This window comes from Thamnophis sirtalis, unplaced genomic scaffold (assembly GCF_051295495.1).
Source record: "Thamnophis sirtalis isolate CommonGarterSnake01/CBP01778 unplaced genomic scaffold, rThaSir2_p1.2 scaffold_11, whole genome shotgun sequence".
NCBI classification, from domain to species: Eukaryota; Metazoa; Chordata; class Lepidosauria; order Squamata; family Natricidae; genus Thamnophis; species Thamnophis sirtalis.
In genome coordinates this window covers 28,490,308-28,515,908 of record NW_028261391.1, presented here as the reverse complement: position 1 = coordinate 28,515,908, position 25,601 = coordinate 28,490,308, and the positions used below count along the sequence as shown (strand labels likewise).

The window sequence follows — 25,601 nt, the reverse complement described above, 5'->3', positions numbered from 1 at the left end:
CCTCCTTCGGATGCCGTCAGCCAGACAGTGTCGGCTGGCGGGCCCCCGGAGGAGAGCCTTGTCTGTGGCTGCTCCGACACTCTGGAATCAGCTACCCCCAGAGATCCAGACCATACCCACCCTCATGGCCTTCAGGAAAGCTGTCAAAACCTGGCTGTTCTGGCAGGCCTGGGGCTGTTGACCTCATGTTGAGGTCCAGCCCCAATTAGAATGAATGCATGTGGTTTTGTGATTTTTTCTTTTTTTTTCTGTCTTTTTTTCTTATTTTTTTTTATTTTCTTTTTCTTCTTTTGTAAGACACCGGGAGTCCTTCGGGATTGGGCGGCATATAAATTTTAATAATAAATAAATAAATAAATATATAAGATACAATCCTTTTATTAATCCTTTTAAATATATGTTTTATACTTGTAGGAAATGTTTCCACAGCAAAAAGAAAAGTAGTATCCATAGTAGTATTCATGACTCAGTATCTGATTTTCCATTTCAGGAGGATGGAAAGTTGCTATTATTTAGCTACAGTTTCATTCATACAAGAAGAATAAGCTGTACAATTCTAGGCTTCACAATGCATACTCCTAAAGTATTAATAATCTCATTGGCAACTTCAAGAAATATAACTGCAATAGTCTTTGACAATGTTTTACATATGTAAGTAAGTCCACTTGAAAAAAAAAACCTGGATGTAGAAAACAGATTTTATCTCTGATCCTTAAGAGAGACTTGAGCAGCAGAAAAAATTCAGCATGATGCAACAAAACTAACAATGTTATGACTTCCCAATGACTAAAATATGAAATGAATTATTCTTACCAGTCCACATACATAAGCACCAAATCTTCCTGATCAGCGTACGTCTCCAATGCAGATTTTATCAGACGTACTTTCTGGCCTCCACCAATAGAATTCGGTCCATTTCTTCCTTTCCACTTTTCACCTTTGCCTAAGACCTAGAAACAGAAATAACATAGTTTTTATTTTATTTTATTAGTGGGAGGGTTATTAAAAATATAGGTGAAACTCAAAAAAATTAGAATATCATGCAAAAGTTTATTTATTTCAGTAATGCAACTTAAAAGGTGAAACTAATATATGAGATAGACATGCAAAGCAAGCTAGTTCAAGCCGTGATTTGTCATAATTGTGATGATTATGGCTTACAGCTCATGAAAACCCCAAATCCACAATCTCAGAAAATTAGAATATTACATGCAATCAATAAAACAAGGATTCTACATAGAACAATATTGGACCTCTGAAAAGTATAAGCATGTATATGTACTCAGTACTTGGTTTGGGCCTCTTTTGCAGCAATTACTGCCTCAATGCGGCATGTCATGGAAGCTATTAGCCTGTGGCACCACTGAGGTGTTATGGAAGACCAGGATGCTTCAATAGCAGCCTTCAGCTCTTCTGCATTGTTCGGTCTCATGTCTCTCATCTTTCTCTTGGCAATGCCCCATAGATTCTGTATGGATTCAGATCAAGCGAGTTTGATGGCCAATCAAGCACAGTAATCCCATGGTCATTGAACCAGGTTTTGGTGCTTTTGACAGTGTAGACAGGTGCCAAGTCCTGCTGGAAAATGAAGTCAGCATGCCCATAAAGCTGGTCTGCAGAAGGAAGCATGAAGTGCTCCAAAATATCCTGGTAGATGGCTGCATTAACTCTGGTCTTAATGAAGCACAGTGGATCAACATCAGCAGATGACAAGGCTCCCCAAATCAACACAGACTGTGGAAACTTCACACCGGACTTCAAGCATCTTGTAGTGTGTGTCTCTCCATTCTTCCTCCATACTCTAGGTCCTTGGTTTTCAAATGAGATACAAAAGTTGCTCTCATCAGAAAAGACAACTTTGGACCACTGAGCAACAGACCAGGTAAGACACTTCTGACATTGTTTGTTGTTTAGGAGTGGCTTGACAAGAGGAATACAACATTTAACGCCCATGTCCAGGATCCTTCTCTGTGTGGTGGCTCTTGATGCACTGACTCCAGCCTCAGTCCAAGAATGGCCTTTTCCTGACAATCCTCTCCAGGCTGAGGTCATCCCTGCTGCATGTGCACCTTTTTCTTCCACACTTTTCCCTTCCACATAACTTTCTATTAATGTGCTTTGATACAGCACTTTGGGAACATCCAACTTCTTTTGCAATTACCTTTTGAGGCTTTCCCACCTTATGGAGGGTGTCAATGATGGCTTTCTGCACAACTGTCAAGTCATCAGTCTTTCTCATGACTGTGATTCCTACTGAACCAGACTGAGAGACCATTTAAAAGCTCAGGACCCCTTTGCAGGTGTTATGGCTTAATTAGCTGATTAGTGTGGGACACTTTGAGCCTAGATATTGCACCTTTTCACAATATTCTAATTTTCTGAGATTGAGGGTGTGGGGTTTTCATGAGCTGTAAACCATAAGCATCACAATTATGACAAATCATAGCTTGAACTATCTTGCTTTGCATGTAACGAGTGTATCTCATATATTAGTTTCACCTTTTAAGTTGCATTACTGAAATAAATGAATTTTTGCACGATATTCTAATTTTTTTATTTTCATCTGTATATAGCCATCATTTCAGCAGTTAACAGGAACATCGAACACCGGACTGTGTCAGTGTCAACCCTAAAACTGGCCACCCTGAAGCCATCTTGGAGCCTCAGTGCTGCCACAATGGAGCTGAGGGATAGAGATAGCTGGGCTTGTGTAATCAAAATAAAATATTTTCCCCTGGGAACCAAGGACATTCTCATACCTGGCTAGAGCAAGGAAGAGTGATGTAGCCAGACCCACAGAGGCTGCCATAATTGGGCCATGTGACTGATTATTTAGGTTCAGGGAAAACTTTTTACTTTTAATTAGGTGAAAATCAAGGGGCTCCTAAGAGTTGGCTTTCACCAGATATGTGCCAATATGAGATTCTTTGAGGAATTCTTCGGCCTCAGAGTTTTTGCTTGCAATGCTTCTATTACTTGGATCCCTGGCAGTCAGATCTATAACTGCTTTAGTTTTATCCAGTTTTACTTCAGGTTTTTACAAAGGAATCTTTCCCAAACCTGCCAAGGATTGAATGTGTTGAAGTCAATCAAGATACATTTCACACTGTTTTTCAGCTTCAGTGTTTTGATTCAGGTAACAAAAAGAATACACTACTTCTACCTATATTTAATTTCTCATAGCCATTTTTTTTTAGTTGTGAACAACAGATACAATTTTATTTTTAGTTTTAATGAAATAGCAACATCTACCATGGATCCAGTCTTGAAAGTGGACTAAATCTGAATTTGGTGCTCTCTGATCTTGTTTGTTTGCTTGTGGATGTTTAATGCCCAACATCATCAGACTGATGATATTACTTAGTTAAGTAATAAAACATCTATAAGCAAACAAACCAAAATCAAAGAGCACAAGAGAGGTATAGTTCAACTCTCGCAGACATATATTTTAGATATATTCTTCTAGTTATTTACTTTTAGATGTTTTCTTCTATTGGACTGAACTAAATCCCCTCTGGAAGATTAACATAAAAATATCCATTGTCCACAAAAAAACAAAAACTGACAGATTTACCCACCATTTTGAGTGGAATTTAGATAAAAACTGTAATATGTAGATCTTCTACTTACAACCATACAGTTAATACAAGAATACAGTAATATAATAATACAATAGCAGAGTTGGAAGGGACCTTGGAGGTCTTCTAGTCCAACCCCCCTGCCTAGGCAGGAAACCCTATACCGTTTTAGACAGATGGCTATCCAACATCTTCTTAAAGACTTCCAGTGTTGGGGCATTCACAACTTCTGGAGGCAAGCTGTTTCACTGATTAATTGTTCTAACTGTCAGGAAATTTCTCTTCAGTTCTAAGTTGCTTCTCTCCTTGATTAGTTTCCACTCATTGCTTCTTGTTCTACCCTCAGGTGCCTTGGAAAATAGTTTGACTCCCTCTTCTTTGTGGCAACCCCTGAGATACTGGAACACTGCTATCATGTCTCTTAAACTAGACATACCCAGTTCCTGCAACTGTTCTTCATATGTTTTAGTCTCCAGTCCCCTAATCATCTTTGTTGCTCTTCTCTGCACTCTTTCTAGAATCTCCACATCTTTTCTACATCGTGGTGACCAAAAGTGAACGCAGTATTCCCAGTGTGGCCTTACCAAGGCATTGTAAAGTTGTATTAACACTTAACGTGATCTTGATTCTATCCCTCTGTTTATTCAGCCTAGAACTGTGTTGGCTTTTTTGGCAGCTGCTGCACACTGCTGGCTCATATTTAAATGGTTGTCCACTAGAACTCCAAGATCCCTTTCACTATTGAGAAAGGTACCACCTATACTGTACCTGTGCATTTTGTTTTTCTTGCCTAAATGTAGAACCTTACTCTTTTCACCATTGAATGACCATTAGTGACCATTAATGACCATTCAAACTTACAATGGCACTGAAAACATGACTTATGACCACTTTTTAAACTTATGACTATTCCAGCATACCCACAGTCACATAATCAGACTTTAAGGGCTTAACATCTGGTATGTATTTACAATGGCTGCAGCAACCCAAGGACCTTGGATTATCAATTACTACCACTTTAGAGAACGCCTAATAAATAAAGTCAATGGGGACGCCAGATTCACTTAGTATCTCATGATTCACTTAACAACTATATTGATTCATTTAATAACCATGGCAAAAAAGACTGTAAAATGGGCTATGCTTCACTTAATTGCTTTGCTTAGCAATCAAAATTTGGGGCTCATTTGTGGTCATAAGACTTATACAGGTATAAGTCTTATACACTACCTGTATAAGAAAGCTTATCAACTTGGAAAAATAACAATAAAACAGCCTCCAATTTCCTTTCCCCGCGTCTAAGAAACTAACTTTTCTATCTTTATCCATTCTGTGCCATCATTCTGTTTACAGTGTCCTTCTACCCAAGTCACAAAACATTTGCCTACAAAAATTTGTGGGATATTCTATTATGCAGAATATATTCTATTCTATTTTAAGAGTAGCTGCAAGATAATGCTATTTGTAATTTCATGTGAAAGAAAAAATGGGGAGGGTTACTATATGGTTAAGAATATTCTCTCATATTTGAAGACTGGTGTCGTTGGTTTCTGTAGTTTGGGATACAGAAAATTTATGAGTAGCGAAATGCTGGCTTAATACGGGTTAACTTTGGAGGACATGATATTTGAAAGAGCGTATATATGCATAATAGGCTTCAACTTTTTTTTTAAGGAAAAGATAGTTGACCCCTGACTCCACTTGTGTTAAAAGAACTGATTAATATTCACTAACTTTTACAACATATGCTTGGAATTAAAATATCAGAAGAACCAAAAGTAAGGGTTAGGGTTAGTGTGAAGAAAATTGCTCCTTTCTGTACAAATCAGAAAAAAGTTTCTGGTGCTTTATCTCTATTCCTTTACATTGCACTAATGCCTAAAAAATGCCTAAAAGCCTGAATATATTTTTACACTATTGGGGCTAAAGTACTTTCAGAATACTAAGCTGCAGAATGTTCAATGATCTGATATTTATTGAACTGGCTGGTTGTGAAATTCAAAAAAAATTGAGACGGGATCAAGGTTTTAACAGGTACAAAACGTTAAAACGAATATGGTCTTTCTTCCTTAGTGCTTTTGATAGTGATTACAAAGCTTTTTTCTCAAGCGAGTAACTAGATATGGTAAACTAGAAAAATGGGAGAAAGCTCACATCTGATATCCCGATTTCCAATCGGTATTTAGGTTGGTATGAAATGTAAATTTGGTTTCTTTAAAAAAAAAAAAGCTTATAAACTAGCTGGAAACAATCAATTGAGTCTAAACATGTTAGGTGAATCAATTATTCTCTTCACTCTGTTCTTTCATTCTTAAATATGACATATTTTCTCCTTTTTAAATAGATCCTTTATGAAAATAAAAGACACATATATAGGCATCTTCCATGGTGCGATGGCCCAGAGACGGAGTTCTCACCTCACAATCAGGAGGCTGTGAGTTTGATCCTAGATAGAGGCAGATATTTCTCTCTCTGGGCACCAGAGCTGGATTCCTACCAGTTTGGATCGGTTCGGCCGAGTAGGTAGTAACTCGGCCTCCCACGCTCCCATAGGCGCAGCCATCTTGTTTTTTGCTTCTGCACATGTGCAGAAGCATTTTTTAATACTGCACATGCGCTTGTAGCGTGCATCAAGCATGCAGCACATCCCTGAGTGAACCAGCAGTAGCAGCAGCCGGAACCAACCCCTGATGGGCACAATGAGAATATATCTGCTAAACAAAATTCTGCATTGGCAGAGGGCATCCGGCCAGTAAACCTCGGCTAGCTCCATTCAGTTGCCCAGATTTCACCCCGCAAGGGATTATGGGGTCATTAAAAGAAGAGGCATCTTCCACTTGATCAGTTATTGCCTTATTTTAAAGTTACTAAAACACTTGAAGTCTTTTAAGCACATAATTTTGCATACATATGCCTAGGCTGTTCATAAAAAAGTTTACTGGCAACACAACATAAAGCACAATCCAGTTTCCACTCCAAATTTTCAATATCCCTGCAATACTAATTGGATAAAAAAAAGTTTTTTTGTTTTATATCAAAAGAAATCTTATATCTAAAGATCATGTCCTGAATATCTTAGTAATATTCACTTTTAAATAATGGTGCTAAAACTAAAGAGACCATTATCATTATATGTGTATTGACTAAATCAGAGAAACACGTATCTCACTGAATCCAGGAGCCAGAATAAAAACATCAAACCGAAAATAAATTGTGCTGAGATGGCAAGAGGTGATATTGTTAATATAAAATTATGGAATAAAAGGGAATATTTTGGAATCATAACAGATGCAAGCACCATGAAGGTAATTGAGTGGAAACAGAAAGAGGTAATATTTACAGACTGTTAAAAATCTTGCCAACATTTCAGTCTATAACTCTTTGAAACTGTCTCCTGAAATGAGTAAAAGACAGCATCTGGAAGATTAAGACCTAGGCAACACTAACAAAGTGCTATAGGAGAGAATAATATTGAGCTGGCAAACATATGCAGCCCACGGCAACAGAAAGACTTTCTGATTTCATTCTATATTTTCATTTTAGCAGAGTATAACCTAATGCATAAATTCCCCATCTATGTATGTGTGTGTATATACATAGAGTGTAAATTGTCTGCAACATCGTGTAAGGGTAAATGAACACACAATACCTTTACTGTGTAGTTGAAGTAATTTGCTGATTGCATAAATCGGTGGAAGCCATCTGTTTCCTTGGTTGCGATAGTTAGAATTAAAAGCTTATCTATTCAATGAAAAAAGAGAAAACATTTCTTACTGATTGATGAAACAAGATAGCTGAAAAATAAGGAAAAATCATGAAGTTGGCTAAACTCATCAACTTCTCATGTAATAAATAAAATCATTTCATCTTCAATCATAACAGTAAACTAAGTTAATTTGTTTCATCAGAAGCTCAGAATTTAAGAAGTTGACATAAACTTAGCTATTAAAAAACAGCCTGAAAGAATACTATTGAATGAAAATATTATATTATCCATTATCTAAATGATAGTTTTATTTAATTATACAAGTTATATAATTTATAATTAGGATGAAATACAATTCATCAACAAACTTCATTTTAAAGATTGGAATGAAAATTGGCAAGTCTATTTCAAAAGCTGACTTATGGAAAACATCTGTCTAAATGAATTGTGAGTGTCCAATTACATGGGATGGGAACCATTACAAGTTCATGCCAGATTTATAACTTGGCCTCTACAACACACCACTGCTAATCAAAATTCTTCAAAATGTTCATATTCACAATGCATATATATATACCTAAACTTGGGTATGGCTAGATGATGAGAGCTAAATAGCTTGAAATAGATGTATACTAGTCTCCCTTTATTTATTTATCAGCATAAATATAACATACATACATACATACATATATATATATATATATATATATATATATATATATATATATATATATATATATATATATATATATATATATATATATATTCTCTGAATATCTATTTATCCATTTATCCATTTATCCATCTATCCATCCATCCATCTATCTATCTATCTACATCTCTCTCTCTCTCTCTCTCTCTCTCTCTCTCTCTCTCTCTCTCTCTCTCTCTCACACACACACACACACACACACACACACACAAACACACACACAGAGCCATTTAGAAGCCATTGACATTCATTGGGGGGGGGGGCTAAATATATGCTTACTTTTATAGCACAAATGGGAAAATCCATACTGAGTGGCTTCAATTTGAATGTTACCGACTGTTACTCAATAATGGATTTCTACTTCAGTCTATTATTTTAAATGCCTCACCACTAGTGGTAGTTATAGAGAGCCAATTTGGTATAGTTATTAAGGTATAAGGATAGAAATCAGAAGACCGCGGTTGCAAGAGGATGATGATGAGTTAACTAGAAATCTGGGGGACCTCGGACCAGTCACTTTCTTTCAGTCCTAGAGAGGACGAAATGGAAAACCATTCCTGAAATTTTTTGCCAAGAAGATGTCTAGACAATCAGACACAATTGAACCAAAGGGGGAATAACTACAGTAGTTATTTTTCAGAATGGAGAAAATATATATTATATATGGAATTAATTATGGTTGTCGTTAGTATTTTTTTTAAAAAATACTAGTAAACTGAAAGTTGCTGTATTAACATTAACAAATTCCCTTGTGAACTATAGAACAATGCAATGATGAAGCTACTATTTTATCTTCTTTGTTTGTGGAAGCAAGAATTATGAAGCTGTGAAAGAGAAAAGTAGAAATATAGTATTCTAGAAAATGAGATTTAATGTCTATTATTTGTATGAGTCAACTTGCAAAATTTGTATTTTGAGAGGCAAAAAAAGAAATTGCTAAATAAACAAACAGCATTCTCCTATATGAAATTAATTTAATCACATGTTGCATCATGCATTAATGTGGTTGCTTGGTTTTGTTGAGAACCATGTGTGACCCGGGCTACTGTGATTTGTTTACCAAATTAAGATTAAACAAACTTCAGCTTTTGCAATTTGTGAAGCAAATCTCTCTGAGTGACAAGACGGGTATTATGTATTATGATTTATTAACTCTTACTATGGGTTCAGAAGCAACGAAGAATCAATTTGAACATGAATTTAAAATTTAATCATTTGGATAAAATCCTATTGCCTTGGATATAACTTGGTCAGCAAACCTCTGAGGCCATAGTCTTAAAAAGCAATATACTTTATACTACTTAAAACAACAATGAGACAAAATCTAGTTTGTACAGAACTAATATTAAATATATGAAGCATTCAGAATTCTAGTAGATGGCCATTTTATGACAAGTAATAGTTTGATTAAGTACTCCTTCCACCTACATCCCCACTATCTCCACAAAATACTCCAAACACAACATACCATTTACTTTAATTGCTCTTTGGACTAGTATAAAGTCCATTTACAATAAGTATGGATTATTTTACATTTTTTAACAAGACAAGGTTATATTGTATGTATAAATTAGGCATGAGTTAAGGAACAGTATGTTTTAACACTGCTAGTCATCCCAAAGAGAGATACCTATACCCTTAGCTTTTTTCACAATTATTCATATTGAAGTTGTTGGAAATTGAAATTCAGAAATATCTGGAGGGTCAGAGTTGCCAAATCCCCATTCAAATCCTATTAGTACAAATGTAAGCTAAAATATGGCTAATTTCCCAGAATTGCTATTGCACAAAACTGGAAAAAAATTAATACACCCTCAGATGAAACTACAATCAGGAAAATACTTGAATGCGCAGAAATGGATAAAATGACAATAGAACTAAAAGAAAGAGAAGAATCAGACTTCTATAAAATATGGAATAAAATTTACAAGTGGCTAGAAATCAGAAGCCAAAACAGAAAATAGAGAATACAAATATAGGGAGATACAAATAATGAATATTATTATAAGTGTTAATATTATGTTTGCTACATTATAGGACAAGGTTATAGTGATAGGAAGGCAATGCAGAAGGGAGAATTATAAAAGCTAAGCAGGAAAGCCGATATTGAAAGCTGTAAAATTACTGTATATTGTTATGTATGTTCTTTTTTTGTTTTATTTTGTTTTTTTTTCCTTGTTGTGTCTTCTTTACGGTTTTTAAAGATTAAAACATTCAATAAAATTATTTAAAAAAAATAAAAAAAATATGGCTAATTTCACAAAATGTGAGAGCATCAGTTTCTTTGATAATTCCAGTTTAGCATCTTTTTCCATATCATTCTTGTATAAGGTGACCAGACGTCCCGATTTTGGCGGGACAGTCACGATTTCTAACAATTTGTCCCGTGTCCTGTGGCGTTTTAAAAAAAGTCCCGATTTTCTGGCTTCATGTTGAAAGCGCAGTGGATTTGCTTAAGAAATCCTAACCGGGGCAAGACAAAAGACACTCTGTCTAACCTCTCTCTATGTCTCAGTACTTTCACTGAAGATATTAAAACATTAAAGCAAGAAAATGGAACCCCCCACCCCTTTTACTTCCTTTTATAAGAAAAGATGACCCAGTACCATAGAGCTCCAGGAAATACTTTGGCTAGAGAAGTAGCGATTTCCCAGAGGGGAGGGGCACAGAGGTTGGAGGTCGGCTCATGTGGGAAAAATGGTGGCAAGGTTTCTTTGAAAAATATTTCCCTGGGACTAATTTCACCATTTTAATTTGCTCAGTTCTTTGTATTAACATCTACATCATTCTGGATTAACTTGGAGTGCCTGCCTGCTGGTAAGTGAGCCAGGTTTTTTTCTCTTATTTTTTTAATGTATTTTAAAATAATATTTTATTTATTGTGCATAGGATTTTTTAAAATAGTTTTATTCTGTGTGGATTCTTTTTTAAATTGTCTTAGACTATTTAAAAAAAGATTCTATCCAAAATAAATTGAAATGAACCATTTTTAAAAATTCTATGCACAATACTTTGAAATAGCCTTAGCTTTCAAACAGTTCATTTAGTGACCAAAGTTACAATAGCATTGAAAAAAGTGACTGATGACCATTTTTCACACTTAGCGACCATTTTCACACTTAGTGACCATTGCAGCATCCTCATGGTCACGTGATCAAAATTTTGATGTTTGGCAACAGTTACAATTTATATTTGTAAATTGTAGTTATGTTAAAATAAAAAAAATATTACACTACTATTTTTGTGTTGTGTGAAAAATTTTGTTGCTCCTTATAAAATTTTTAATCAAGCCCCCCCCCCCCCCGGTCAAAGGTGTCCCTCTTTACCAATCTGAAAATCTGATCACCTTATTCTTGTAGCATGTCATTTTTAAATCAATCTTGTCAGAAACAGACTTGTTCCTCTTCCATAACTTATTTGAAATGCAGTTCCATCTACAAGAGGCAGACACTTTTCAAATTAACTTCTGGGTTCATTGTTCAAACATATTCTTCATTATGAGAATGTTAAAATATTTTGCTTCTTTCTGTACCAGTAGATTAAACTAAGGTAAGTGTTCCCTAGCTTTTAGCTTATTCTGGTTCCCTTTTGTGTCCAACATTCAAATTCTCATCCTGGTTTTTCTTGTGAAGAGCAATCGTCTGGAGCATTTGTGGGCAATCTGTATTAGTTGGTTTCAAGAGGAATCAGGAAGAGCTGGTCTTCTCACCAGCAATTCATTTTGCTCCAGTTTTTGGCTTTATTTCAGTTCACCATTTCTTCTCTGGAAGTCATGTTACTCATGTAGCGATTTAAAAAGACCACATTTTCCATAATGAAAATCAAATGCTGTGCTGCTATGTTTGAGCAAGAAAAATGATTGCCTACAAGAAATTAACATTCTTCTGACAATAATTGCAGTCTTCATCAGATTTATGTTCCATTTAATCTATAACCTTATATAGAACTTTTTTTAACATCCTAAAATGCAGTTCTGTAATCCATTCAAGATTTCAGTTCTGTTACTGTCTTTTTCAATAATTCATTTCATTTTATTTTCCAGTTATTTTATTTTCCAAACATGTGGGATTAAATAGAAACTTAATGGACACTTTGAAAATACAAGTTATAGGACTGCATTGCATTACAAATCTTAATTTAGTGTAGTTTACATGTGGAATTTGTATGCTTTCTTTTTAGATCTCTTTAGACCTAAGGATTGTTTTTATAGTTCAAGCAAGTTGATTATAAATTATTTCACCAACTTGAAGACCTACTTTGAGCCAAAAGTTGACTTCTTCAAAAGAGAGAGAGAGAGAGAGAGAGGGAGAGAGAGAGAGAGAGCTCTGCATCCTTTACCTAATTTATAAATGTTAACACCATCACTTTTCATGCATTTTTAGTTTTCACAGGAGAAAATGCACGAATGAAGTAAAAGAGGTCATCAGGTTGAGGATAATATAACTCGAAATACCAACTGCAGGAAAAGGATGGAAAAGTCATTTCCTGCTTGTAAATATACCTGATGCATCTGAATGGCCTCTGGCAGCACCAATAGGCTCACTTAAGATGAATCTTGTCCAGATCCAACCAAATAATTCTAATGCTCTAAGGAGTGATGATGAACCTTTTTGGCACCGAGTGCCAAAAAGGGAGCATACATGCATGTGCTTTGCACGCTCATCTGGATCGTAACCCAAAAGAGGAGCTGCCCAGGGGGCATCAGTGTGCCGGAAAATAAACTTTCAGTTTCCAGCACACGCATGCATGCCAGACAGCTAGTCTTCTGGTTACTGTCAGCTGGCCGGTGCACATGCTCACGCTGGAAAACAGAAGACCAGCTCTTCCAGTTTCCAGCACTGCCACATGCATGGAGGCCAGTTGATCAGAAACCCGGAAAAAAACCTGGAAGAAGAATGGGCGACGCCACAGGTGCCAGGCGACATGTTTCCATGTGCCCTTTCCAGCATGCGTACCATAGATTCGCATCATGGCTCTAAGGCATGAAACATTTTACTTACGTTAAATATGTGGGTTTTAAACTGAAATTAAATGTTTTAAAAGATTTCCTGAAACGTATACTGATAAACTACTTGCTCATTTGAGTACAAATTGCTGTATTAATATAATATTCAACTGTATTTCCAGTGCCTAGCCAGTTCACAAAGAGTAAAGGGGTTTACACGTTTCTCCATTCCCAGCCCGCCTGCCCACTATACCAAATGACATGTCATTCAGGCGCTGTGGTTACACACAACCAAGCTATTTTGAAAGGAAGGAACACTTTTTGTAAACTGGGCTTAAAGAAATCTGAATGAGAGAGGCATGCACAAAGCCCAGCAATTTGTCCAATATGTACAGAGGATTTTCAGTTGCCAGGGGTATGGATTTAGATCTAAAAGCTGTTGTTCTGGGATGGTTTCCATAACACAATGCATTTACATTGGATAATCCTAATGCTGAAAAATAATTACTTCTGCAGATCTTATTCAATCTGTGGACACTAAAGAGATAATGAAGTTAGATTTTAGGAAATATTATAAGATACAATAGGAATGATTACGAACGTTAAATGCACTTTAACACTAATCCGGTTTTCTCAGCATGCAAGCCATAATTCAAAAATTAACCTAAAATTAACATTTGTTTTCCACTACTTCTTATCCCATTCTTTCTGGGTTTGTCCCCTGGGACAGAAATTACAACTTTTGAAAAACGTAGTGATAAAACGAGTTAAAACATCTACACTGACTGACAATCAGTTACAGAGCCATATTAAAGGTACTAATATTAGGGTATAAAATTCTAAACAATTTAGGTCACTTAACCATTTTGCTTTTGCTAAAAAACTGTATGAACATGTCTGTCAGCTCTTTGAGAAACTTCAGAGAGAAAGCTAAAGCATGCACACTACTACATTGATTGCAAGGTTTACAGTAAAATAATCTTGCAAGTCTGGAAGCACTTCTCCCCACCCTTTTCTTTGACTTCCAATAAACTAGGGAAGGTCTCTTCTGAGACTCTTTAACATCTGAGATTCTTTAGCATAATGGTCAGTAAGAGATGACTCAGCCCTGTGGGCTGAGACATCTCTTACTGACCATTATCTCATCTGAAGCTCTTCCTCTATCTTCCTCTATCTTCCAGCCCATGGCAATGTCCATGAAAATTCCAAAAGTCAAATTTGTTTTGAAGAGGTCCTTAAAAAAAAATATCTATCATATTTTTCGTAGTATAAGATGCACTATTCATGCATGCCCTTTTTTTGAAAAAAAAAACCAGGCCGCTTTTGGGAGGCTTGCAGAGTGCAAAAACCATTTTTTTATTTTCTTCTTCAAAACCTTGCTGCGTCTTATACTTTGGTGCGTCTTATACTCTGAAAAATATGGTAACCAACCTCCCCTTCCTTTGATCCTACTCTACTGGCCACAGTTTAGAGAATGAGCGAGGCTGCCTTCTCCACAGTAACATCTACTCTGTGAAATAATCCTGGCCAGGTTCGTGGTTTATTCAGTCCATTCTCCGCACACCTTTGTTTCTTCCTCCACCTGCATCAAATGATTGCCTGGCTCTTCTATAAAGTAAACTTCTGTTTATAAAATAAATTTTAAAAATCTGCACGAATGATTATAGTTTATCCAAGTAATGGTTTTTAAAACTGGCTCAAATCCTATGCACATACCAGTACTGACATAAGTATTCTTTGTGCTATATCAAGGTAATTGGAAGAAAAAAATACTAAGGTTGTTGGCACTGACCAGTTACTATTAGGAAAAACCGTGCGGGCCAACTTTTGAGATAAACGGCTGAACTCAGAAGGTCAATGTGTCTTTGTCAAAGGAGACAGGCCTTTCCCCTCTCAGGCATGTAAATGTGTGTAGTTAAAGAAAAATGAATAATCTCCAGTTCTCAAATGAACACTGCAATTACTTAGAAGCTGGCAATTTAGAGTCCACATAATAGGCATGTGCATCCTCCCTCTAATTGAACTGAATAAATCCATATGTGCAAGAGGCAAGCATGTGTTTGCATAACCCTTTGTGCTTTCAAAACCCACATTCATAAAAAGCACAAAAATAACATAGAAATGAAATGTTGCCTATGGAGGAAGACCTGATCCATTCATCAAGCTACTGTCAACTATGAGAAACAAATTTCCACTATTCATAAGGTGTGCATTTTTTTTGCTGAGTAGCAACATTGTCCCCATGTGAAATATGTAGAACTAAATATGTAGTCAGGTATTTCATGGTTATTTCCAGCATATTAAAATATTGAGCAGGAGGAACAGATTTGATCCAAATTTATGTATCATAGGTTTCCCAACAAACACAAGAACTGTGAGGCGAAGAACTGGGGAGGGAGGATCCCTTTCTCTCATAACCACTGTAATAAGGCTCATTGGCAATGGACAGTCCAAATTCTTGTATTTATGGCACTGTAATTTCCTGCAGTACAGAGAAGAATGAACTACTTAGAACGAGAAGACTACCAGTGATTTTATCAAAAATGCCACTTGGTCAAAAATAGTTCCATTTTCCTTCCAAATAAATCAATCTAAAGTAGAAAATATCTGCATTTATGGCTAACTGGAAGCTCCTTATAGACTTTTTGCATAAACTGAAAAAATTGCCTTATGACTTGTGGTTTTATAATAAGTTTAAAAAAAAGATAATAGAAAAAATAATAGAAAAAAGTGAGCTTCTTTGTAATCATATGGTAAGATAATGATACTGGTACTTGATAATGGTACTTGTTCTGACCCCCCCTAGTTCCACACCAAAGCACACTCCGAGCCAAAGATACTTTACACAATTTATTAACAGACAGACAGGTCCTTGGCAGCAAACCGGCACAGACAAGCTTGGGCAGCAATCCAGCACAGAGAAGTCCTGGCAGCAATCCAGCCTGCCAAGCTCACAAAAATGTTCTCCAACATTCGTTCCTGCGTTGACTTATGCAAGAGGGGCGTGTGCACAAGTAGTCCTTTTATAGTCTGGAGAGGAGCCTAATGACCATCAGCTGAGTGCAATTACCTCCTGTAACTGCGCAACTGTTCCTGACGCCTATTAGGTCTTCGGTGCCAGGCATCCAGGAACAACTCATTGCTGACCTCAGGCTCACACTCCCTTGTCTCTTCCCCATTGGTCCAAGGCTCAGGAGCCTCCTGGTGGCCAACCAGGTTTTCTGTGCCCTGCTCGGAGTTGGAACCCTGCCCAGGGTCCTCCACATCCTCCAGAGCCAACTCATAGGGCCCCTCACTGTCGGAGTCTGGTGGCAGCTCCAACGGCTCCTGCTGGGCCACAACAGGTACTTATATTTCCTACAACAAAAATCAGAAGCTTCTTTTTTCTTCTTACCTTCCTTCCTTCTCTTTATCCTTTCTTTCTTCCTGCCTTTTGTCCACTTTATACTAGTTTGTTAATTTTTATGTTCCTTGCAAAATTTTTAATAAAATTTATTTTGAAAAGCAATCCATCTAAAGCAGAGGCAGGCAATGAGAGTACTACTAACCTCCTTAATTGTTGTTTCTTTGATTTTAAAAATATAAATAAGAAAATGAAATCCATCAAAGCAAAATTACGGTAGAGTTTAAAAACATTCTTATTTGCAAAAATTTACATACACTCTTTTAGAATAAGAAATGTGCCTACAATGGAATATGCCTACAAACAATCAAACCAATTTATTTTTCTGATCATCTTTCAAGATTTATAGTTAATTCAGAACTTGTGATGAGTTTTCAACCAACTCATTGAACTGAACAAACATATGGCATATTGATGTATAAGTGATAAAAGGCAACAATTTCCCATGTACTATATTTTCTCATTGCAGTGCATACTGTATTTTATATACCTAAATGGTTGGTGTGTGTGTGTGTGTGTGTGTGTGTGTGTGTGTGTGTTGTATTTGTGCTGATAAATAAATAATAGATAGATAGATAGATAGATAGATAGATAGATAGATAGATAGATAGATAGATAGATAGATAGATAGATAGATAGATAGATAGATAAAATACAGCACAAATGTAACAAAGGCAACAGTAAAAATATTGGGTTTCTGTCTGGATGGTCTCTTATGACGAGCCAACGGACAGAGAATGGAAGCAGTGAACTTCCTCCCATATTTGGGCATACCAGGGGTTGTGACTTTAAATATATACCTTTCTCCCTGGGTCAGCTGATAAGGAGAAGAACTCTGTGGCTTAATGGTTAACACATCTGCCTAAGATGCAATACAGCACAGGTTCTAATCCCAGTCAGGGTATGGCTAGCTGATGAAAACTAAATAGCTCGAAATAGATCTATACTAGTCTCCCTTTATTTATTTATCAGCACAAATACAAATATATATAAAGGCAACAGTAAAAATATTGGGTTTCTGTCTGGATGGACTCTTGTGACGAGCCTAATGACAGAGAGTGGAAGTGTGACCTTCCTCCCACACTTGGGCATACCAGGGGTTGTGACTTTAAGTATATACCTCCCACCCTGGCTGGCTGATAAAAGGAGTCGTTCTCTGTAGCTCAAATGGTTAACTCCCTGCCTGGGAGGCAATAGAGCACAGGTTCGAATCCCAGTAAGGATATGGCTAGCTGATGAGAGCTAAATAGCTTGAAATAGATCTATACTAGTCTTCCTTTATTTATTTATCAGCACAAATAAAAACACAAATATAACAAAGGCAACAGTAAAAATATTGGGTTTCTGTCTGGATGGACTCTTGTGACGAGCCTAATGACAGAGAGTGGAAGTGTGACCTTCCTCCCACACTTGGGCATACCAGGGGTTGTGACTTTAAGTATATATATATATATATATATATATATATATATATATATATATATATATATATATATATATATATATATATATATATATATATATATATATATATATATATATATATATATATATATATATATATATATATATATATATATATATATATATATATACACACATACATACATACATACATATACATATACATATATATATATACACACACACACACACACACACACACACCATTTGGGGGGGGTGTATTTCATTATTACTTCCCTAATGATTGTCCCCCTCCCTAATGATTGTAAGCCGCCCTGAGTCCCCTCAGGGAAAAGGGCGGCCTATAAATCTAAATAAACTAAAAAAACTAAACTAACTCAGTGACTCAGCATTTAGGAAACAGTAATTGGCTTCAGTTATATAGAGTGAGGAAAGTTTAGAGAATGTTTCTTGTCCTTAAACACTTTTTTTTACAAGGCCAGCTGTTTAAATAGAAGCAGGCAAATATGAAAATCCAGAGAATATTTTAAATTACTCTCCAGATCCAATTTGTTGACTTTTTGAGCAGTCATAGCTACAGCTCTTCCATGATACTCTTCCTTTGTGTATCGCTTCCTCTACTTCAGCCCAGTAATATATATTGTATTTTATTATATATTAATAAAACTACATGATATACTAAACTTCTAGAACTGGTATGAACATTTTATAGATGAGAATACAAATCAAATTTCAAATTCCACACAATCTTGCTAAACCAAAAAATTAACATTTACAAATCTAATGAAGCAAATAAGCCTAGTGATATGCCTGCATATAGTTGTGGGTTTATTATTAGCCACATATTTTACTTGTCTAAAGTACTGTTTTTTCATGGTATAAGACGCACCAAGATTTTGAAAAGGCAAATTAAAATAAGTTTTTTTGCTCTGCAGATCTCCCCAAAACAGTCCATTTTTCATGAAAATTGACCCATTTTTTGTCAATAAAAGGGCATGCATAGCCTTTAGGAGGCTTATAGAGTGCTCTTGGGAGGGGGGACGCACAAAAAAGGTCCATTTTTCACTCATTTTACTATTCACTCCTCCCTCCCTCCCAGGGAGTGGGATTTCGGGAGGCCAAAATGCTGTATTCAGTGTGTAAGATGCACCCAGATATTCACCCTCTTTTTTGGGGGGGAAAGGTGTGTCTTGTATTCCGAAAAATACTGTAAATTATTTTGTAGAAGAAAACACTTCTACACTTTGTCACAAGACAAAGTTACATATTAAAACTATTTTACTCTACACTTCCCTATTTTTATTAACGTTCCCAAATAATTGCTTCATGCTACACATCTCTTCCTAATACAAGCCACGTTTATTATAGTTTTGGGGGATTTTTTAAACAAGAGAAACATGTGCTATGCAAGTTCATTTATTCTGACTCCGAGAATGAACGGAGGGCTTAAAAAAACCATCCAGCAGAATAATTTGTTTTGACAGGAACCTGAGCTATAACTAGTGTCAGGACTTGAGCAGCCAATACATTTGGGATATAAGTCTTTCCTAAGCTCTATTTCTGGCAGTGCATTTTAGCAAATGTAGCATGCATTGTATTTAAATGTTGGTTACAAGTACATCAACAAGTTAACAGGAAGTATTATTTATTATATTATTAAATATTATATTTAATAATTACTTGTGGGTACAAAGAGTAGTTGCATGAAGGAGGCATTGTCCTATCTATTCATGATCCTTTCAGCTTTTTCCCTCCTCCTCTCATTTGTTTGTTTTTTCCTTTCTCACTCAACTGATGAAGCTGAAGGACTGAAAGATTTAATAAATAAGTGAACAACAACTAGCCCTTAGGGTATAACCCCTCGCCTTTTTATCTATTTATGAGATTTTTCCAGAAATCTGGTCATGCATTGATGAAAATCAACAGCAATGATTTTCATTATTCCCCATCATTCTTAAAAAAGGAAACTCACAAAAAGATGACTTGGTAATAACAGACTCACAAAAAGATAACTACAGCAAAAGTAGAAGACAACAAAACTCTTTCAAAATTGGAAAAATAGAAAATCCTTTCTTAAAAATCCTTGACATTCTTGTGCCCAATTTGCATCATTAATAAAATCATTTAAACCCAGCTGCCCCAAATATTACCTGGAACAGGAAAGCTTCATAACTGCCAGGAAAACATCATTTTAATGTTTTCAACCATTTGGTCATAGTGAAGGCTTGTACTATGGTGAAGTCTGTCTATGGCTAATATGATTCTACCCAGCAAAACACTCAACTGTGATGTGCAAACACATCATACCTCAGGCATGTTTTAAATCCTGCCCAATGAATGTCTTCTTGCATTCTAGGCAAGCAGCATGTCCTTATGGTTGGATTTAATCCAACACTGAGGACTCCCTCTTTCAATGTATTTTTTCCTCTCCAGATCTAAGCTATGCAAGGGGTTTTCTTTTTCTTCTTTCCTGCTATCATTCATAATTCCTGCATAATTTACTTCATTCCTAGCAATTGTAGATCTCCTTTCTTCATGTCTGCCCCAGTCTAGACAGAGCCACTGTTACATGCTGATTCAGTGTAGTCTGCCATCTTTTCACTATGGGGCAGTTTGTGAGTTAACCTTTTGTTAACTCACCAACCAACAACACAAACCAACCAATAAACAAAAAGAGACCCACCCTGATATTTTGGTTGTGCTTTGCCTGTCCACTATCTAGGACCATAATGGCGAACCTATGGCATGTATGCCAGAAGTGGCAAGCAGAGCCATCTCTCCGGGCATGCCAGTTATTGCCTGTTGCTCTTCCAGGTTCTGGCGCACATGTTTTCACACATGCAGCAGTGCCAAAACAGGAAGAGCAGCTCCCTGGCATGCATGCGCGCGCTGGGAAGGTAGTCTTTGCATGCGCATCAGAAACCGAAAGACCATGTGCATGCTAGACATTCCCGCCAGGGAGCTGCTCTTCTGGTTTCCAGTGATTCCCCGCTTGCTCCCAATTCAGCACTCGGTAAGCTTGTCCTTTCGGAATCACTATTGTTTTGGGAAAATGTATTGCATTGTGTCAACAACCTGTCAGTCAACAATCAGATTTTTATCATTGATCATCCAACAGAAAAACACTGGTAGAAAAAAAACATGTCAAGAAGATTTAAATAAACTCATAACATGAATAGCTCAAAATGAATCCAATTTCCATTGAACAAGCTCAACAAGCCGCAGCATGAAACTTGGCCGTATAAAGCATAGCAACATCTATAGACTACCTACTCTACAAAAAAGAGTAATACAAATAGCTCAACAAAATGAGCAATGCAATAGAACATGAATCAGAATATTAACTAACTCTGGGCCAAAAAGGCAAAATTAGTCTCTCTTTCCAATATTATAAAATGCACCCTTCTCACACAGCTGATAGTGAAATGTTAAAATGGTATAGTCCTACAAAAAATGTCCTCAAAGCATCTAAAATGATATCTGGCTGCTTGGAAAAAAAATTAAAAATATGTCAAAATAATACCATCACACAGATTGCAACAGGAGGATAAAACACATTGTCACATTCTAGATTCAAAGCAGCATATTTGATGATGACAGTTCTGTTGTCTTCGGTAACTCTACGTTGGAATATGAATATCTCTCAGTGCAAGTCATCAACATCTATAAAATTTATGGTCAAGAAAGTGTGTCCACTACAGCCTTCAATCTTAAAGTAGTTTCCTGTTCTGCACATGTTCTTTATATGAAATAAAGAACTTACTTACATTTTAAGTATATTATGAAAAAAAGCATTCTCTTTAATAGTTGTTTGCTACTTTAAAATGTACCCCAAGACTCTGGAGAGAGTAATAAATTCTCTTGGTATTACTTCTGGAAGATTCTTTAAATGGAATTGAAATATTAATAGGCAAATTAAAAGAATTTAGGTAAAAATAAATGTTAAGATACTATTTTTTTTTCCTCTTGCATTTTTAATTCTCATGATGATTTCTTTCTTTTCTTTTCCTTACTTATCCTTACATTAGTTTGTATTGGTTTTCATCTTCCTAAAGTGTGGGTGTGTGTATAGGTTTCTTGCATTATTATATGGAGATCAGACATTATGATTGAGTTCCAAGGCAAGATACAAGTAAGAGTATGAAAAAAGTCTGATTTAACTCAAAGTCCAAGCAAAAAACATGTGGCAAACAAAATGTGTGTTTTAAATCCATTATCGCAGTTGAATGAAAGTCTTAAGTGCTTTTCTTTGAACAGGTTTAATGCATGTTTTTATTCTTCTGCTTTACACATTGGGGATTGAATTTCTTATTACTTTCCAGCTTTTCAGAACAAGCACTTTATAAGGTCCAAGAAACAGAATATGGGCAAGACTGGGGCACAAATTCATCCCATTTTGAGAAAACTGGCTGGGGAACAGGAGGATTAAAAAAAATACAGTTACTAAGTTGAATAAATTATTTTCCCCAACCTTGCTCCTCAGGCCAAGTCTGTTACCAAATGAAATGATGCCAAGAAAGCAGCATTTCCTTTTTTGCCTAAGAAAAAGAAAGGAGATTCTCTCTTAGCTTGAAACTGGATTTCTAAATTTTGTTACTTAGGTTCTGAAATTGTATTTGACAAGTTACAGCCCTCCTACCCTCCCCATCTAGCTGCTGGTTTTTAAATAACTCTCAATGAACAATGTATGGGAATCCACAAATGCCCTCACAGCTATTCCATGTTAAGACCCTGGACTTAATGCCTCCCAGGACCTTCCCTCTTTCAAGAACAATGGCTTCTGCTTCACTTAATTTTGTTTCTAAGACACCATTGTGATTTTAGAAACAACTACAAATCTTTCCCTGACAGAACATAGTTAAAAATCTGAGGTTCTTTAAATAAACTGTATGGAAGAAAAGAACATTGCATTTGTACATCTCCATTTCTTTTACACTTTCCTCCCAGACACAAAGAGAAGTAAATTTTTTTAAAAAATCTTCAAAATTTCAGAACATATTTCTTTCTGATAGGGAAGGTGTGAGTTGCAGTTAATATTGGAAAGGGGCTTTAATTAATATCTCTTTTTAACTACCACCATCTTTATCCCGAATATATGTGTTTAGAAACCACAGTCTTTAACAAGTAACACTTGGTTCAGTTTGCATCTAGGTGAGCATTTGCCAATTATTTAGGTTCTACATAAACGGGGAAGCAAGAAGAAAGGGGAAAAAATAGGAGTGATGAAACCCTAGATCATCATTATAAGGGAAGAGAATGGCCACAAGACTTTCGTCTCTTGAATGCAAGAAGTAAATACTTTGAAACTGCTTCTTTGCCAAAACCAGAAATTAAACTCCATGCAAATGTACAAAAGCAGCACCTTTTAAAATCAACTTTTGGCAGGATCTAGTATCCCCCCTCTTCTGTCCTTTCAAAGGGACATCAGCACCTCATCCATTCATCGGCTGTCGGATTTAATCTCGTTCAAACAGATGCAAGCATTTTTTTTAGAAAAGAAACGAAGTTCCACCTCCTTGAAATGAATTATCCTCTTATAAATCAGTCTGATAGTGGAAAGACCCTAGGGGAGGGTAGGAATACTCCATAACAGGCATATAAACCGCCTGGCACGCGTTAAACTTAGAACTAGAACAAGGTTAGTTACCTGCAGGAAGGGGCGACTGATAGGATTCCTGCTCAGCGGGTTGGACCGGAGGGAAGAGATGGATGACTAAACCCAAGGCGAGGGCGAGGGGTCCAGCGGTCCTCATCGCCATGTTCAGCATTCCGGTAAACCAGCCAGCAAAATCAGCTGCTGCGTCTCTCCCTTTGACTTCGCTCGTTCGCTTCAAGGGGATCCTTTCGCCTGCTCCCCCTTTTAATGCCAAGCCCGGGGCGCTGCCATCCAAACTCCCGAAAGGAAATGGTCTCGGGGGGGCGGGGAAGGTTCCCTGCTGGGAGAGGAAGCAGCACTTGAAAAAATTCCACGGAATTCACTTGGAAAGATCACCGATGAAGTTGGTGATCAAACGCACGGATGGAGCGATTGGCGCTACCTTCTTCTGCTCCTTCCTCCCTTCGGTCCTGGGTGCCTGGGCAGTAAGCAAAGGGCACGCGTGAGGATCGCTAGGGCTTTTATACGCCAGGCGGGAGTGGGCGGGGAGGGGCAGCAGGGTGACCTGAGCGAAGCGAAATCGGAGCTTCTGGAGAAGGAGCTGCGAGATTCAGCCATTGGCTTACGGCGAGGTCGGGCGGGGGAGCATTCAGACTCTTCTCCCTCCCTCACCCCTCTCGCCCCACGCCCGCCCCTATTTATTTTATTTTATTTTATTTTTGCACTTCACAGAGCCGGTGCGAAGGGATCATCCATCACGCTCAAATGAGCATGTGTGAAATATGCGCACATGCTCAGTAAAGACGTGAAGCCGTCGCCCGAACTCTAAACGCTGGCCGCTTTGCTTATTCCAGCGGCTCCCCCCCCCCCAATCCCGTGGAATTACGCGCAGAAATGGGGGAAAAAAGGGTTGTTGGGATTCTTGACGTGGACAGCCGTGGGGTGATACAGTCTAATTTCTGTTTTTATTACTTTTTGGCAGCTTGGTTACCGCTTTGATACGAAAAGGTGCAATATGCAGAATGGTAGCGTTTCTCACCTGAAAACTTTTTAAAATGAATGGACTTCAACGCCCAGAATTTGCTTCCTTCTCTTCGTTAGAGTAGACCTGCCTAATTCTCCCAACAATTCTTCGTTCAGTTTAGCCAGGGGTGAAATTCAGCAGGTTTTGACAGGTTCTGGAAAACCAGTAGCGGAAAGTTTGAGTAGTTTGGAAGAACTGGCAAATACCATCTCTGGCTGGCCCCGGGATGGGGTAGCAACGAGGATTTTGCAATATCTTTCCTCCAGGAGTGGGGAGGGAATGGGGATTTTGCAGTATCGGTCCCCAGCCACGGGCATAGAACAGTACTAAAAAATTTGAATTTCACCACTGCTCCAGACCCTTTATCATCTTGTTCTCTCCTCTTTACATTTTGTAATGCCTCAGCATCTTTTTGGTATCCTGTTGACCAGAACTGGACACAATATTCCAAGTGTGGTCTCAGCCAGAGGAGGAGTTGTGGCACCAAATTAATATTTTCCATAGCACAAGTAGAAGCGGTTTGACTGCTGCCCTCATCACATTTCATGCCAGTCTCTCTATTGCTCTGTGGCAGGAACACCCATCCTCTTTCCTTACTAGTGATAATACAATACAATACAATAGCAGAGTTGGAAGGGACCTTGGAGGTCTTCTAGTCCAACCCCCTGCCTAGGCAGGAAACCCTATACCGTTTCAGACAAATGGTTATCCAACATCTTCTTAAAGACTTCCAGTGTTGGGGCATTCACAACTTCTGGAGGCAAGCTGTTCCACTGATTAATTGTTCTAATAGTCAGGAAATTTCTCCTCAGTTCTAAGTTGCTTCTCTCCTTGATTAGTTTCCACCCATTGCTTCTTGTTCTACCCTCAGGTGCCTTGGAAAATAGTTTGACTCCCTCTTCTTTGTGGTAGCCCCTGAGATATTGGAACACTGCTATCATGTCTCCCCTAGTCCTTCTTTCTATTAAACTAGGCATACCCAGTTCCTGCAACCATTCTTCATATGTTTTAGTCTCCAGTCTCCTAATCATCTTTGTTGGTCTTCTCTGCACTCTTTCTAGAGTCTCTACATCTTTTCTACATTGTGGTGACCAAAACTGAATGCAGTATTCCAAGTGTGGCCTTACCAAGGCATTATAAAGTGGTATTAACACTTCACGTGATCTTGATTCTATCTCTCTGTTTATGCAGCCTAGAACTGTGTTGGCTTTT

General features: G+C 37.2%; 1 protein-coding gene across 2 annotated transcripts in view; it reads right to left on the bottom strand.

Annotated features, from left to right (window-relative positions):
• PLOD2 (procollagen-lysine,2-oxoglutarate 5-dioxygenase 2) overlaps positions 1-23,874 on the bottom strand; it is a 65,971-nt gene extending 42,097 nt beyond the window's left edge. Inside the window, exons 1-4 of one of the 2 annotated variants that reach the window (XM_087725422.1) lie at positions 23,808-23,855; positions 23,417-23,705; positions 7,228-7,319; positions 814-950 (exon numbers count right to left, since the gene is read on the bottom strand). In XM_087725422.1, coding sequence (XP_087581548.1) covers positions 814-950; positions 7,228-7,319; positions 23,417-23,537 — 350 coding nt within the window. In that variant the 5' untranslated portion in view covers positions 23,538-23,705; positions 23,808-23,855. Of the gene's footprint in view, positions 1-813; positions 951-7,227; positions 7,320-23,416 lie in introns of both variants that reach the window. The other variant, XM_087725423.1, reaches the window with a different exon arrangement.
• Positions 23,875-25,601: the final 1,727 nt, after the last annotated feature.